The sequence below is a fragment of the Dermochelys coriacea genome, chromosome 2 (assembly GCF_009764565.3).
Source record: "Dermochelys coriacea isolate rDerCor1 chromosome 2, rDerCor1.pri.v4, whole genome shotgun sequence".
In the NCBI taxonomy this organism is placed as follows: Eukaryota; Metazoa; Chordata; order Testudines; family Dermochelyidae; genus Dermochelys; species Dermochelys coriacea.
Genome location: NC_050069.1, coordinates 198,558,102 through 198,575,508, shown reverse-complemented (window position 1 = coordinate 198,575,508; position 17,407 = coordinate 198,558,102). Strand labels below are relative to the sequence as shown.

The 17,407-nt window shown below is 37.6% G+C and overlaps 1 protein-coding gene across 3 annotated transcripts in view; it reads right to left on the bottom strand.

Moving 5' to 3' along the window:
• The window catches only part of NEK10 (NIMA related kinase 10), a 178,153-nt gene that overhangs the window by 67,530 nt on the left and 93,216 nt on the right, over positions 1-17,407 (bottom strand). For all 3 annotated transcript variants that reach the window (XM_043509011.1, XM_043509009.1, XM_043509010.1), the window contains 2 exons: positions 8,652-8,781; positions 7,983-8,053 (listed from right to left, as the gene is read on the bottom strand). In XM_043509011.1, the coding sequence (XP_043364946.1) occupies positions 7,983-8,053; positions 8,652-8,781 (201 nt within the window). The remainder of the gene's footprint in view (positions 1-7,982; positions 8,054-8,651; positions 8,782-17,407) is intronic.

Here is a 17,407-nt window from a genome sequence, read left to right as displayed (position 1 = left end):
CAAATACTCACCAGCAACCACACACCACACAACAGAACCACTAACCCAGGAACCTATCCTTGCAACAAAGCCCGTTGCCAACTCTGTCCACATATCTATTCAGGGGATACCATCATAGGGCCTAATCACATCAGCCACACCATCAGAGGCTCGTTCACCTGTGCATCTACCAATGTGATATATGCCATCATGTGCCAGCAATGCCCCTCTGCCATGTACATTGGCCAAACTGGACAGTCTCTACGTAAAAGAATGAATGGACACAAATCAGACGTCAAGAATTATAACATTCAAAAACCAGTTGGAGAACACTTCAATCTCTCTGGTCACTCGATCACAGACCTAAGAGTGGCTATACTTCAACAAAAAAGCTTCAAAAACAGACTCCAACGAGAGACTGCTGAATTGGAATTAATTTGCAAACTGGATACAATTAACTTAGGCTTGAATAGAGACTGGGAATGGATGAGTCATTACACAAAGTAAAACTATTTCCCCATGGTATTTCTCCCTCCCACCCCACCCCCCACTGTTCCTCTGATATTCTTGTTAACTGCTGGAATTAGCCTACCTGCTTGTCACCATGAAAGGTTTTCCTCCTTCCCCCCCCTGCTGTTGGTGATGGCTTATCTTAAGTGATCACTCTCCTTACAGTGTGTATGATAAACCCATTGTTTCATGTTCTCTGTGTGTGTGTATATAAATCTCTCCTCTGTTTTTTCCACCAAATGCATCCGATGAAGTGAGCTGTAGCTCACGAAAGCTTATGCTCTAATAAATTTGTTAGTCTCTAAGGTGCCACAAGTACTCCTTTTCTTTTTGCAAATACAGACTAACACGGCTGCTACTCTGAAAACTGTAAGGAGAGTGATCACTTAAGATAAGCCATCACCAACAGCAGGGGGGGGGAAAGGAGGAAAACCTTCCATGGTGACAAGCAGGTAGGCTAATTCCAGCAGTTAACAAGAATATCAGAGGAACAGTGGGGGGTGGGGTGGGGGGGAGAAATACCATGGGGAAATAGTTTTACTTTGTGTAATGACTCATCCATTCCCAGTCTCTATTCAAGCCTAAGTTAATTGTATCCAGTTTGCAAATTAATTCCAATTCAGCAGTCTCTCGTTGGAGTCTGTTTTTGAAGCTTTTTTGTTGAAGGATAGCCACTCTTAGGTGGTGACTTCTGGGTACTCTTCTGGCTCTGTCAATCTGTTTCTTCATTTCAGCAGGTGGGTATTGTAGTTGTAGGAATGCATGACAGAGATCTTGTAGGCGTTTGTCTCTGTCTGAGGGGTTGGAGCAAATGCGGTTATATCATAGCGCTTGGCTGTAGACAATGGATCGAGTGGTATGATCTGGATGAAAGCTAGAGGCATGTAGGTAGGAATAGCGGTCAGTAGGTACAGTAGGAATAGTGGTCAGATTGACAGAGCCAGAAGAGTACCCAGAAGTCACCTACTACAGGACAGGCCCAACAAAGAAAACAACAGAACGCCACTAGCCATCACCTTCAGCCCCCAACTAAAACCCCTCCAACGCATCATCAAGGATCTACAACCTATCCTGAAGGACGAGCCATCGCTCTCTCAGATCTTGGGAGACAGACCAGTCCTTGCTTACAGACAGCCCCCCAATCTGAAGCAAATACTCACCAGCAACCACACACCACACAACAGAACCACTAACCCAGGAACCTATCCTTGCAACAAAGCCCGTTGCCAACTCTGTCCACATATCTATTCAGGGGATACCATCATAGGGCCTAATCACATCAGCCACACTATCAGAGGCTCGTTCACCTGCGCATCTACCAATGTGATATATGCCATCATGTGCCAGCAATGCCCCTCTGCCATGTACATTGGCCAAACTGGACAGTCTCTACGTAAAAGAATGAATGGACACAAATCAGACGTCAAGAATTATAACATTCAAAAACCAGTTGGAGAACACTTCAATCTCTCTGGTCACTCGATCACAGACCTAAGAGTGGCTATACTTCAACAAAAAAGCTTCAAAAACAGACTCCAACGAGAGACTGCTGAATTGGAATTAATTTGCAAACTGGATACAATTAACTTAGGCTTGAATAGAGACTGGGAATGGATGAGTCATTACACAAAGTAAAACTATTTCCCCATGGTATTTCTCCCTCCCACCCCACCCCCCACTGTTCCTCTGATATTCTTGTTAACTGCTGGAATTAGCCTACCTGCTTGTCACCATGAAAGGTTTTCCTCCTTCCCCCCCCTGCTGTTGGTGATGGCTTATCTTAAGTGATCACTCTCCTTACAGTGTGTATGATAAACCCATTGTTTCATGTTCTCTGTGTGTGTGTATATAAATCTCTCCTCTGTTTTTTCCACCAAATGCATCCGATGAAGTGAGCTGTAGCTCACGAAAGCTTATGCTCTAATAAATTTGTTAGTCTCTAAGGTGCCACAAGTACTCCTTTTCTTTTTTCTCCTTACAGTGTGTATGATAAACCCATTGTTTCATGTTCTCTGTGTGTGTGTATATAAATCTCTCCTCTGTTTTTTCCACCAAATGCATCCGATGAAGTGAGCTGTAGCTCACGAAAGCTTATGCTCTAATAAATTTGTTAGTCTCTAAGGTGCCACAAGTACTCCTTTTCTTTTTCTGATATTCTTGTTAAGTGCTGGAATTAGCCTACCTGCTTGTCACCATGGAAGGTTTTCCTCCTTTCTCCCCCCCCCCCCCCCCCCGCTGTTGGTGATGGCTTATCTTAAGTGATCACTCTCCTTACAGTGTGTATGATAAACCCATTGTTTCATGTTCTCTGTGTGTGTGTATATAAATCTCTCCTCTGTTTTTTCCACCACCTCCTTTCCACCTCCTTTTCTTTTTGCGAATACAGACTAACACGGCTGCTACTCTGAAACCTGTGATTACCTCATGAAAAATCTATGCATAACACCACCGTTTTATTTACCTGTTTCTGGTTTTCCACTTAATCCACTAACACATATTCACTGGTAATTATCAGTGGTCATCTTGGCCAGCAGCTAGGATAAAACTGAAATCTAGTAGGTCAACAGCTTGAAATTCCAAAAATGAATAAAAACCAAACAAACAAATGCATACAGTGTTCGACTGGTACAGAGCACTTCAGTACAAAGTGAGAACATCTGCTAACTAGTTTATAAAAAGATTATTGTGAAAGTCTTTGTAATGGTAAATTTTAAGTAGTGTTCTCACATTCAGTATTGACTCTTATGCTGCAGTTAAGTGTCGGGCAGCATTATACGTTAATAATATATGACAAGGCCAATATCTGATACTGACAGAAGAGGGGAAGAGCAGAGGACAATTGACAGCAGCTGAGGATCTGCCCCCAAAGTACTTTCAACCAGCTGAGTTCAGGTATGTGTGTACATGAATCAAACACACTTCTTGAAGGGAAAAATTCAGAAAATGATTTTGTTATTCCTTAAAGAGTGCTATTTTAATAAACATATCCTACATTTATAGTAATACCTTATAAGATGTTTTATACAGTACTTGAGAAAACAAGCCTATTTAAATCTCTCTCTGTGCCAACTGTTCAAGATCTTTATGGTGCATGTCATTTTGTTCCTCCCTAGCTTTATTCAAACTTTTGTATTCTTTTCCTTTTACCAGATGCAGACTTGTTTTCTGTTTTAAAAAATGGCAATCAAAGGGAAGTTTTCTTCACTTCAATCCACTGAAATTTGTGAGAATTTCCAAGAATAATTTGAGCTGGAAAGGACCTCTAGTGGGTCATTAATCCATTTCCCCTGAATCATGGCAGAACTGATTTATTTACTACTGAACATCTAAGAGATGGATATTTAACCATGAATATAATCATGACTGTGATTTCACAACTTCCTCTGGCAACAAGTTCTTATATTTACAAATTTTACCTGAAATATTGAACATAAATTACCAGTTGCAACATAAAGCCATTGTTTCTTTGCTCCTCATTGGCTGAAAAACTGATACCTGGCTTATTTATAGCATCTCTATTATGGGCAGGTATCACATCTCAATCATCTGGAGTGAACATGGCCAGCTTTCTTAACTTTTATCCATAGATCTTATTTTCCATATTTTATTTTTGCTGTTTTCCTTGAACTCTTTTCATTTTGTCTAAATCTCTTTGAAAGTCTGAACCAAAAACTGAACATAATACTTCAATTGATTAATACTAAGGAATGCAGAATATTTATCTGGTTTATTTTATGCTTGCCACAACTGTTAATATCACCCAAATAGAGCATTTGTGCTAGTGACACCTTATTCCCAACTTCTTTCATATAATTATCTGTTACATCTATTATAACTTATTAGAATGTAGATAAAGTGATGAAAAGTTCAGTTATACTGATAATTATATGGGATTATCAGTGAACAGGTTACAGTAGTCACTGTGTGTATAGTTATAAAAGGTAACTGAATAGCAGGCCCTCAACCAATCAGATACTTTAAAAAATGTAAAAGAAAGTATTATTATTTATTTATGAATAAGAGGGAGGAAGAAAGACAGAGGGACAGATCCTCAGCACTGTAAAAAGGGATAACTCCCTTGAAGTCACCATGAGGATCTGATCCAGTCAGAAAGAGACAGAATGAATACATGATTACGGCACGATGAGGCATGAAGGTATTATCAGGATACATTTGAGATAACAGCATAATTGTTAAGTGGTGAGAAGTAAGTGAGTAATGCAATTCATTCCAAATGAGTGCCAGTAACATAGAATGTGCCACATATGCTACAAAACCCCATACCTATTTTAGATATGTTATTGTTTTTTTGACTTCTTTCACTTGTATAGCCAGGCTTCCTTAGTTACTGTGAAACTAACTGTTCACGGATCATAAAATCTTTTGAAAACAACCAAAAATATGTTTTTTATGCCTAAAAGTGGCATGACTTGAAAGTAATTTATGTCAGGACCGTTTCAAGCTTGAGGTTGAATCCTACTGGAAAGCTGGGATTCTAACCTTTCCAATACATCAATAGGCTTGGAAAGTTTAGATTTTTATTGGTAAATGTTGGTAAATATCAATTTCACCATACACACAGAAACTGACAAAAATACTTCCATTGATAATAATCTAAATGTACAGACAGGCAAAGTAAGAAAAGTGCTGCTTGAGAACTCAGAGTTTGATTTAGGGCTATTTACTAGCTATGTTTTGACATGTGATGTTGACAATTTGTGTTTTAACAGTTATAAATCTTTAGCTCTTTGAATGTCAACATCTCCTGTCATTATATAATTACTGTCTAACCCCTATTGCTTGACCCCCCATAATTTTCCACAACTGTGAAAATTTAAATCAATAAAAATCTAAAACACCACTTAAAAATAAACATCAATAGTATCTGTCAAAATTATAAAAAAAATAAAAATTGAATTCTGCTAAGCCTAGACATAAGCTAGAATTTCTCACTGTTCAGGGCCATGAGAGAACAGGAACTCTATGTATAGAAATGATGCTGATATAGGACCCAAGTCTTCCTTTTGTGGGGTCAGTTTGACTTTTTTGGAGGCAGAATCCCACATTTGAGGAAGAAAGCAGAAGCATTTTTGTTTCAGGTTGATTTTTTGTTAAGGGAGGCAGGGGAAGTTGAAGATACTCAGAAGTGCACAAACTCAAAATGTGTACTTCTTGCCTTGCCCATTATCACCAGTCATAGTGGACCACAAGCTAAATATGAGTCAACAGTGTAACAATGTTGAAAAGGGGTAAACATCATTCTGAGATGTATTAGCAAGACTGTTGTAAGCAACAAGAAGTAATTCTTCTGCTCTACTCTCACTGATTAGGCCTCAGCTGGAGTATTATGTCCAGTTCTGGGTGCCACATTTTGGGAAAGATGTGGATGAACTGGAGAGAGTCCAGAGAAGAGCAACAAAAATTATTAAAGTTCTAGAAAACATGACCTTCCATGAGGGAAGATTGGAAAAAAATTGGTTTGTTTAATCTGGAGAAGAAAAGACTGAAAGGGGACATGATAACAGTTTTCAAGTACATAAAAGGTTGTTACAGGGAGGGAGAAAAATTGTTCTATTTAACCTCTGAGGCCAGGACAAGAAGCAATGGGATTAAATTGCAGCAAGGGAGGTTTAGGTTGGACATTAGGAAAAACTTCTTAACTGTTAGGGTAGTTAAGCACTGGAATAAATTGTCTAGGGAAGTTGTGGAATCTCCATCATTGGAGATTTTTAAAGAGCAGGTTAGACAAACACCTGTTAGGGATGGTCTTAGAGTACTTTGCCCTGTCTTGAGTGCAGGCAACTGAACTAGAAGACCTCTCGAGGTCCCTTCCAATCCTACAATTCTACGTTTCTATAAGCCTAGACCACTACTTCTCTCCAAAAAACTTGTCTCCTGAGTGCTTACTTCATGTCAGAGTAATGCCAAGATGAGAGAGCAAATCAAATTCCTTGCTGAATTTCCAATAATAAAGGACAGAGCCTTCAGCATCTGGAAGTCTAAAATTCATACACACAATAAATCCCTAAATTATATAAAACACAGACAGAGAAAAAGAAAAACCAGGGATACAACAGAGGTAACTCTGAGCTATAGACTTATGTTTACAAATTGTACATTCATCAGTGCTTCTCATTACATGAAGATAAATACAAGAGAAACATCCTGAATTTAAAAAATTTCTAAAGAAACTCCTGTATCAATAGAAACAAATGAACATTCTATTATAATTTGCAGGATATGGAAACATGCAATATCTTAAAAAGAGGCACTGGGAGACTCATTTTATTACACGACTCAACCTATCAGGCACTTTTTAATTATAAAAAAGGAAACATACAACCAATAAACCATTTACAAGAGAAACCAATATTACAAGTTAGACATGCTGATGATAGTGGCATGTCTTATATGTATTATTAGCAGTGTGAGCACCTCTCTCCTTCTTCCTTTAATCCTGAAGCACTTCTACATTTAGAGACAAAAACTGAAGATTATTAAAGTCAGTACATTGTTACATTGCCATCTGTATTAATGAAAATGTACAAAACAAAGCACCTTTCTGGAAAGACTGAGAAAAAAGTACATGAGTAATTACCTTTTAATAAAAAGAACAGGAGCACTTGTGGCATCTTAGAGACTAACAAATTTATTAGAGCATAAGCTTTCGGGGGCTACAGCCCACTTCATTGGATGCATAGAATGGAACATATAGTAAGAAGATATATATATACACATACAGAGAAGATGGAAGTTGCCATACAAACTGTAAGAGGCTAATTAATTAAGATGAGCTATTATCAGCAGGAGAAAAAAACTTTTGTAGTGATAATCAAGATGGCCCATTTAGACAGTTGACAACAAGGTATGAGGCTATAAGTATCCTGTTTCATAGTAGCAGCCGTGTTAGTCTGTATTCGCAAAAAAAAAAGGAGTACTTGTGGCACCTTAGAAACTAACTAATTTATTAGAGCATAAGCTTTCGTGAGCTACAGCTCACTTCATCAGATGCATTTATAAGTATCCTGTTTCTCATTGGAGTCCATTTTTGAAGCTTTTCTGTTTCTGAGCTTGAATTAATATGCAAACTAGATACCATTAACTTGGGTTTGAATAGAGACAGAGTGGCTGGGTCATTACACATATTGAATCTATTTCCTTTTGTTAAGTATCCTCACACCTTCTTGTCAACTGTCTAAATGGGCCTTCTTGATTATCACTACAAAAGTTTTTTTCTCCTGCTGATAACAGCTCATCTTAATTAATTAGCCTCTCACAGTTTGTATGGCAACTTCCACCTTCTGTGTTTTTGTGTGTGTGTGTGTGTGTATATATATATCTTCTTACTATATGTTCCATTATATGCATCCAATGAAATGGGCTGTAGCCCATGAAAGCTTACGCGCTAATAAATTTGTTAGTCTCTAAGATGCCACAAGTACTCCTGCTCTTTTTGTGGATACAGATAACATGGCTGCTACTCTGAAACCTACCTTTTAATAGTAACTGACAATTTTTCAGAGTAGACACCTTCTGGCACTGGTTCATACATAGCCTCTACTATCTGCAAAATAAATAGTTGAGAGTGAAGAAAATAAAGATATTCCATTTTACATATGGAAGTCTGTGTGATTAATGTTTTTCCTTGGAACAACATGACAGACATTACATCACCGGTATATGTTCATAAAGAAACTTTGGATCCTATCTTCTAATGCAGAACTTGTTATCAGATAAACAGATTAATATAATATTAGGTAACTGTAGGCTAAAGAGCTACAGCATTTAAGTCAGGGTGAAATTTACACAAAAACTGAAATATCTTTTATCTATGATAATGTTCTAGACTGCTAGTAGTGCACACCCTATTGTAAATCCAACCCTATAGTACCATCAGAAACCTTTAGAATCTAAAGATCCTACCATCAAATTATAGGGTAAAAATGTATTGGTAATTAAACTGTAAGATGATACTCTGTATATAATGTAACTTCTAATGGTTACAATGGCAATATTGCAATACACACCCAGATTTTACTTCTACTCATTCACATTTTTGTAGTGCAAAGTAACTTGTCTTCTGTAATCATATATTTGAACCCTGGGAGACCCAGAAGGTGCATGCAAAAATAACTGCAGTTTGATCTAGCAAACCTGCGTACTTTAGTTGCCAAGGAGAGCATGTTCGTGCTGGAAAAAGGTGGCTTCAGAGTTGCCATCTGATAAAGGATGCACCCCGCAGCCCAGACATCAGCCTTCTCACCGTATGGTTCACTCTTTACAACTTCAGGACTAAATAAAAATAAATACAATTTAGTACTCACTGAAGTAGGAGAAAAGATCAGGTGTAGAAAATACTGAGTTATTGATATCAATACAGAAACACAGAAAACAAAAGCAATCAGTTACCATTTCTTTAACATTATGTCACTTTAAGTTTGTGATGCAATAGTACTTGTGCATCAAGAAATGTCATCACTTTATCTAATGATACCTGGTTATAATTCCACAATCTTACAGAAATATAACATACCAGAGCTCACTGAATAATGCAAAATAAACTAAACTAAACTAAAAATCTATTAGTTTGAATTTTAAATAGATCTGATTTACTAAGTTCTTACTCCTCTAAGGTGGTCACTTTTCACAATCAAGTTTTACTGGCAAACATTGCAAAAAGCAAATTTCAGGTTATACGTGGGAGTATTTGTGGAAACAGGATTTAAATTTTGTACAAGCAAGCATTTATTCATTCCAGGAGTGCTTGCTTTCTCATCCAGTTGGGAATTAATACCATGCAACTTAACTGACTAATTATATTAAAGCCACACAGTTCAAATTTTGAATATTCACAATAATTAAAAAACTCAAAGATATTGGTTAATAAATTTGAATAATGAATGCATTTGGAGAAATCCCTGTTTGTTGATATTAATCAAGAAAAATAGGCTAAATTTGAATAAATTATTTGTTGCTAATTATTCACTGTGCTCTACAATGAATTTTGATAGATAGATAATTGCTTGTAAATGGAAGCATTTACTTGCTCATTGCCTAAATACTATAGGTAAAAGTGTAACTGATAGCTTTTTGATTTCTGTAATATTTCTGCTCATGGCACTAGTGGTGTAAAGGTTTGTTCAGTTGTCCCTTCATAATAACTGTTGATTTAATGGATTAAACTAAACTACTTTGCTTGTGTGATATATGATGTACCAATGTTATTAACACATGCATTGTCAAATGCTGTGCTGCTCCAATATTTGAATTACAGGTCTACTGTGACAAAACTACTGTAGTAGAACTTCTTAGTAATGAGCACAGAGTTATGAACTGACCAGTCAACCAGACACCTCATTTGGAACTGGAAGTACACAATCAGACAGCAGCAGAAACCAAAGAAAGCAATAAAGTACAGTATTGTGTTAAATATAAAGTACTAAAAAAAAAAAGGAAAATTTAAAAAAAGATTTGACAAGGTAAGGAAACTGTTTCTGTGCTTGTTTCATTTAAATTAAGATGGTTAAAGCATCATTTTTCTTCTGCATAGTAAAGTTTCAAAGCTGTATTAAATCAACGTTCAGTTGTAAACTTCTGAAATAACAATAATATTTTGTTCAGAGATATGAACATTTCAGAGTTATGAACAACCTCCATTCCCGAGATGTTTGTAATTCTGAGGTTCTACTGTACTACATTAGGAACATTACAGTATGCGATTTTGCTACTCTTGTGATAAAACAATATCTTTGTTCTCTCTTGTTTAGACTTCAGTAATGCACTTTTTCTGACATTGCTGCTTGCACAATTAACAGACTAAAACTGATAAAAAATAGTTCTGCTACTAAGATCCTATTTACAGTAGATGGAGGAAGTAGATAATTTCAGTTTTGGCTCATTTAAACCGGTTGATATTCCAGGTGCTGTTTCAGTTGACAAAGCCCTTCAGAATTTTGGACTATGCTCTTGCTGTGATGTTTCACAATTTATGCCAATCAAGGTAACCTGATTCTGGTCTTCATATCTCATCATTAACTAAATGTCAAATTACATGGTAGTTCTTTCATTTAGCACCTTTTCTCTGCAAACCAGAGATATCAAGGATGCTTCCATTCTTTCACTCCTAAAATCAGCCTGAACTCACTCGTTTTTCCCTTTGTTTTCAGCTAATAATGTAGAATTTGGAACTGCCGACTGTATGATTAAGTTACTGACATCTTTAGTAAAATGCCTTGAGATGTTTTGGCATGAAAAGGCACTGTGTAAGTTGAAGTTATTGTTGCAAGTCAAGATGAAGTTAAATGCTAGAAGGCATGCTGGTATGTATAAAATAAAAGAAACAAGATTGGTTTTCAAATAAGTGAAAAGGGGTACCTTAACAATGTAACTACAACAACAGGAAACTGGACTTGTGGGCATGCAGTGGGGAAGTGAGTAGGATTGATTGGTTATTAGTTTTCTGATCAAATTGATTAGCAAAGATACAAATTTGTGGGTGAGGGTTAGCTGGCAACTTTCTTTCAACTGTTGCCATCTCTGCATAATCACGGAGAAAAAAACAGTGTTAGAACATAATACTCTTTTTTATAAATGGCTTTTAGTTATTCCTCACTGTGACTTTCAATTCATTATGAGGCTTTTGGTAAATGGTCATTCTGTGCATTTACCTGGATCTGTTCACAGAGACAAACATGAATCTGGCAACATAATTGTACAGTGAGCTTCTTGAAGGAAAAAACCTTGCCTTACTCTGCTTGTACAATGCTAAGCATGGTGTTGGCACTCAATAAAAATAAAGGTATTATATGAGCGCTACAATCTTCCATTGTAGTGGAAAAGAGATACTAGGCATTTTAAAAATAATTTATAACCTAGCTTATATTAGAAAAAACAGAGTTGCCAGTTCTCACATTTTTATCACAATTATTACCAGATTTAGTGTTTTATTTTAAAGCCCCAGCTCCTGGAATCACAGGAGTACATGAGAATTTCAGCTTCCATTTAAAAAAAAAGTTTCTAGCTTTTGTGACTCCTAAAAACACAAACCAGAAGGCAAATAAAAAGAACAGCCAAAATATTTGAGATCTCATGGTTTTAAGTCAATCTTATGATTTTTTCAGGCCTGACTCATAATTTTAAAAAAGCTGCTCAAACTGAATTTTAAACATCTGATTTACTTTGCACAGTTTACATTGTTTATATTTTGTATATCACCTTGTTGTTCAGACAACTTCCTGTGCCTCCTTCTGGCTTAAATAACATGCTTGGACCAATTGCTGGAGCCAGGTGCTCCTCAGATCAGGGTGGTGCCTTGGCTGATGCTGTAGTCCTACTAACTCCTCAACCCACCAGGTTTTATCAGACACTGGGTGGAGGCCAGGATGCAGTGGCTGTGTGGGAACTCATAGCGCTGGGTTTGAGACCCAGGACATCACATAATACACTTATTAACGCAACTGGCTGCAAGCTCCAGTCCTGTAGCCCCATGGCCTGAAGCTAAAAATGTCCTGGATGTCTCTGGAACTCACGGATTCCGTGACATAAATGTAACCTTACTAATGACTAGTAGACAGATTGTTTGGAAGTTTTGAAGACTGCTGAAGGTTCTACCAATATCAACATTGACCAAAGACGCACTAGAATTTGAAAAGTGAAACCAAGTGATCTTCTACAACAGCTATGCTCCACTGAAAAATGGAACCATCAACATCAAGCATTAACCTAATGTGGAAGATAGAGCTTTCTCAATAACTACCCTACCAATCCAAAACTCACTCCCAGAAAATATTAGGATGACCAGAATATCAGCATCTTTAGAGTAAACTGCCAAACTCACTTCTTAGACTTAAGTCTTCCTACAACAAAACTACAAAAAACTAAAGAAAAAACAAAAGAAAAACTCCACCCAAACCCTAAGTTCTGCTGATTGGAGGAATGAGAGATATATATGTGCAAAATTCATGATTAACTCAAGATGAAATTCATTCTTGTGCACCACTTAAAACCCTCAAAATAAGTCAGGAATTTAAATGTTGCATAGGCCTTATGCAGTCTCTGTACTGGGGTGAATTTCACCCTCAGGCACCACAGTGATGCATGCTATATAAGAACCTACACAGATATATTAGAAATCTTACTACAGGTTTCTTTCTTGTTTGGGGCAAAATTTTAGATTGGCTCCAGTAATCTGGCAAGCTATGAGCTCAGTAAACCAAAGTCCTGGGCAATGGAAAATAAGGAGCAGCATCTAGTGAACAAAAGAAAGACAAAAGATGGACACAATTTTTCTTAAAATGTTTAAATTTTTATTTTGCTTTGACTGAGCTCTGTGCTCAGCTATGAACCACTGTCATTGTTCTGTGATCACTTGGACACTGCTCAATCCATTGCTGCACATATCTGAATTTTTGTCTGTTTTCTAAATCCTGAACCAGCACCAGAGGCAGTCCACAGGGACAGTGGGACCAATTTCATTTCCTGTTTTCAGGAGAAGCTGGCTGGAGACAAAGGGGGGAAACCCTTTCAATCTTGAACCATATCAACAAAAAGAGTTAATTCATCTCCCAGTTGACTCTTTTTCAATGTAGAGATGAGTAGAAACCATGAAGTTCATTTCTGGACACAAGCATTCTCAAAGTCTGAGGGGATTCTGATGTGCTGTTCCAGTTTGGGCTCCATCTCTAATTTTATATGAGCCAGATGGCCCCATTTATATTCAAATGACCAATCCCTGAACTTTACTAAACTGTTGTGGTGCTTATTGAGTGGATGGAGAGCAATATTAACAGAAACAGCTAGTTTACATTCAGTTTTCTGTTTGACTCTCAGAAGGGAAAAACACATGAAACAATGAAAATACCTCTTTTTGCCATTAGCACCATCCCACAGAAGGAAAAGGAAAACCAGAAAAGTAGTTGCAGCATCGTATTTTTCTTTTTATAGTATAACTGCAAGCTACAAATACCCAGATGGAATTACAGCTTCATGACGACTATTAAAAACAATGAAAGAGAAGGAACAGGACCCACAAAACTGACAGGTTAAATAAAGAAAAGGAGTACTTGTGGCACCTTAGAGACTAACAAATTTATTTGAGCATAAGCTTTCGTGAGCTATAGCTCACTTCATCGGACGCATTCAGTGGAAAATGCAGTGGGGAGATTTATATACACAGAGAACATGAAACAATGGGTGTTATCATACACACTGTAAGGAGAGTGATCACTTAAGATGAGCTATTACCAGCAGGAGAGGGGGAGGAAGAAAACCTTTTGTAGTAGTAATCAAGGTGGGCCATTTCCAGCAGTTGACAAGAACGTCTAAGGAACAGTGGGGGGAGGGGAGGGAAATAACATGGGGAAATAGTTTTACTTTGTGTAATGACCCATCCATTCCCAGTCTCTATTCAAGCCTAAGTTAATTGTATCCAGTTTCCAAATTAATTCCAATTCAGCAATCTCTCGTTGGAGTCTGTTTTTGAAGTTTTTTTTGTTGAAGAATAGCCACTCTTAGGTCTGTAACTGAGCGACCAGAGAGATTGAAGTGTTCTCCGACTAGTTTTTGAATGTTATAATTCTTGACATCTGATTTGTGTTCATTTATTCTTTTACATAGAGACTGTCCAGTTTGACCAATGTACATGGCAGAGGGGCATTGCTGGCACATGATGGCATATATCACATTGGTAGATGCGCAGGTGAAGGAGCCTCTGATAGTGTGGCTGATGTGATTAGGCCCTATGATGGTGTCCCCTGAATAGATATGTAGTCACAGTTGGCAACGGGCTTTGTTGCAAGGATAGGTTCATGGGTTAGTGGTTCTGTTGTGTGGTTGCTGGTGAGTATTTGCTGCAGGTTGGGGGGCTGTCTGTGAGCAAGGACTGGCCTATCTCCCAAGACCTGTGAGAGTGATGGGTCGTCCTTCAGGATAGGTTGTAGATCCTCTACACCAACATGCATCCGATGAATGCATCCGATGAAGTGAGCTGTAGCTCACGAAAGCTTATGCTCAAATAAATTTGTTAGTCTCTAAGGTGCCACAAGTACTCCCCTTTTCTTTTTGTGAATACAGTTTAACACAGTTGCTACTCTGAAACCTGTCATTATGCAAGGTTAAATAAAGAGGCACTGTGAACCTTGATGACAGCCCTTTCCATTTCTCACCCACAAGCTTTTTGGGGATACTCTCTCTACCCCTAGAGTGCTGGAGCTGAAAAAGGATTATCAATCAGTAATTGGAAACTTTGCTCTTACAGTTTTTTATTTTAAAATTGATCACCAAGAAATCCAATACTTGAATTCATTTCAAACTTCTCATGTGATTGTGGTTTTTTGGTAAAGTAAGAGAGTGTGTGTGTGTGTGTGTGTGTGTTCTTATAGCTTCTTAGAACACTTACAGACCCACTATACCTCAAGAGTCTATAAAAAATTAATTACCTCATTTCCAAGAGATTTTATTCACCATATGTGGGACAGGCAGGGGAGAGCACTTTTATTAACTTTAGTTTTCAACTTTACAATGTAATAAATCCTTTGCCACCATGAGGGAGGTGTAATTCTAAAATTGACTAAATCATTTGATACAGGTAGCTCCTATTATCATAGTTTCCATCAAAACTCCAAAGAGTGTATTCTCCACATTTTCATTTTCTACCCCCGCATTCCCTTCCCAGAAAGCTTCTTTCCACACATTTAACTTAGTCTATGGACAACAACAATTATTTGAGATCAAATTTTAGCAGGCCTCCAATCAATGTAGGACTCACATTGAGACTATTTGACATTTACTCCCCTCAACCTTTTACTAAGATCTTGGAGAACCCTGTTTACTATGAAAATTATGCATGTTTACATTTTGCAAATGAGTAAAACTGAACAGCGTCCAAAAGCAAAAGGTTAAAGGATCTCCTGACTCTTCTTGATGGGCACTGAACATCTCCCTCTGTGTAAAAGAAGATCCCACCACTAACAGCCTACATTGTTACAGTTCACAGCTACACAGCAACCAATCAACAACAATTTAGAGGAAGCACAATCTTCACCTGACATCACTTAACACATATGGATTGTCCATCACAATCATAAACAGGTGCCCTCAAAAATGACAGGGTTTTTGTGAAAGATTTTTCTTGGTTGTGGTTGTTGTTGTTTTTTTGAAGTGTTACACTATACAATTATGGAAATAAATAACTACAGACACACCAATTTAAACTTTGAAATCTATTTTTGTTTCATTTGACTGAGAAAATAAAATATTTAAATGTAATATTAAATTGTTCTTACTGACAAAGGACCTGACAAATAACTAATTGATATTAAACACCAATATTTACATGTGCCAAAATATCAACTTTGAAAAATAATTTATGGGTTTAAAGTGGGTATTATAAAAGATATTTCTAATACTATGGGTATTAGAAAGTGTCCCAGGAGAAAATGTCCCAGTAATTTATTTTTAATTGATTATTTCACAATATATTTCAGCAACACAATTTTTAACACGAATTGGTGTGAGTTTTTTGTTTGTTTTACTGCTATTACTGTTTACTTTTATTGCTCTAAAGAACCCAACACCTCCGCACACATTTTTGAAAGAATTTTTATAGATGGTGGTCTCCATTTAGGGTATGTGTGCAGACCAGGGCATACAGCACTCCTTCTAATCCTTCACTTGAGGAGTCATCCCTGTAAGGCTGTCCCTGCTAGCAGGACTTAGAACAGACTTTAGACTGGTCTATATTATAGTATGGGCCAAAATGGCCTTCAGTGGCCCCAGGCTGGGAGAGCAGAAAGATTGCTTAGAGGCACTTTTATCCTTCCTCTCCTCTGCTGCACTGAGTATGGGGTCAGCCTAGCTGAGAATCTTTCCTCCTACCAATGTATTCTTCATATAGAACAAAGAGGCTGAATCCTTGCTTTAAGTGAAAAATCTCAATGAAACCCTAACTATGGTAGTGCAGTCATCCTGCAAGCCCGTGCTACTTTCTTCAGTTGCCTCTTCAAGATTACCAAAGCTTTCCATTAAGAAAGAAATTATTCCTCATCAGCTCCGACAAACAGGAGAGGTTAGAATTGCAGCTCCAGTTCCAAAGTGGTCCCCTTCTTTTAATTTATATCAAGCTAGGGAGTTTGCACAAGCATGTTATAACCACAGATATTTGTTGAAGGTTTCTGGACATATCACAAGGGTGAACACAGAATAGACATGGGCTTGAAACAACTGTGGGTATCTCTATACCAGTGTCTCTTAACCTTTACTGCAGCCTGCACCCCTTTGGTTCTCAAAATATGTTCTCGCACCCCTTATCAAAAATCAAAATATGTTCTCGCACCCCTTATCAAAAATCATTGAAGTAGGTCAGTTCTTTAAACCTAGATATATTTTTGTTTGTATAATACAGTAATCGTTAAAAAATGTATAATGTTAATAAATACATAGGTTTGATGAAACAAAGTAGTTGTACTTACCTGCCTGTGCTTAATTTGTGTTTTCAGTGATTTACCTTCTAAAAAAATCTGGCACATCTTGCACCCCCAGAAAGGGCATCTCGCACCCATAGGGGGTGCATGCTTTGAGATGGGGGTGTCCCCAACTTGAAGAGACATACTTGCGCTAGCTCCTATCGAGCTAGTACACTAAAAATAGAGTGCAGCCATGACAACACAAATATGTTAGAGAGGGGCTAGCTGGCTTGAATTTGTACCTAGTGTCTCTGCTGGGCACACTTGGGGCAGGTAGCCCCTCCTGCTGCTTGCACTGCTGTGCCTATATACTATTTTTCGTGCATTAGCTAGATCAGAGCTAGTACAGGTATATCTCCTCAAGTTGGAATTCACACTCACAATTTCAAGTGTAGACATACCCTGAGAGAAATATGACCGTCGGCCAACTTTGAAAATTGGGCACATCTGGGCTCAAC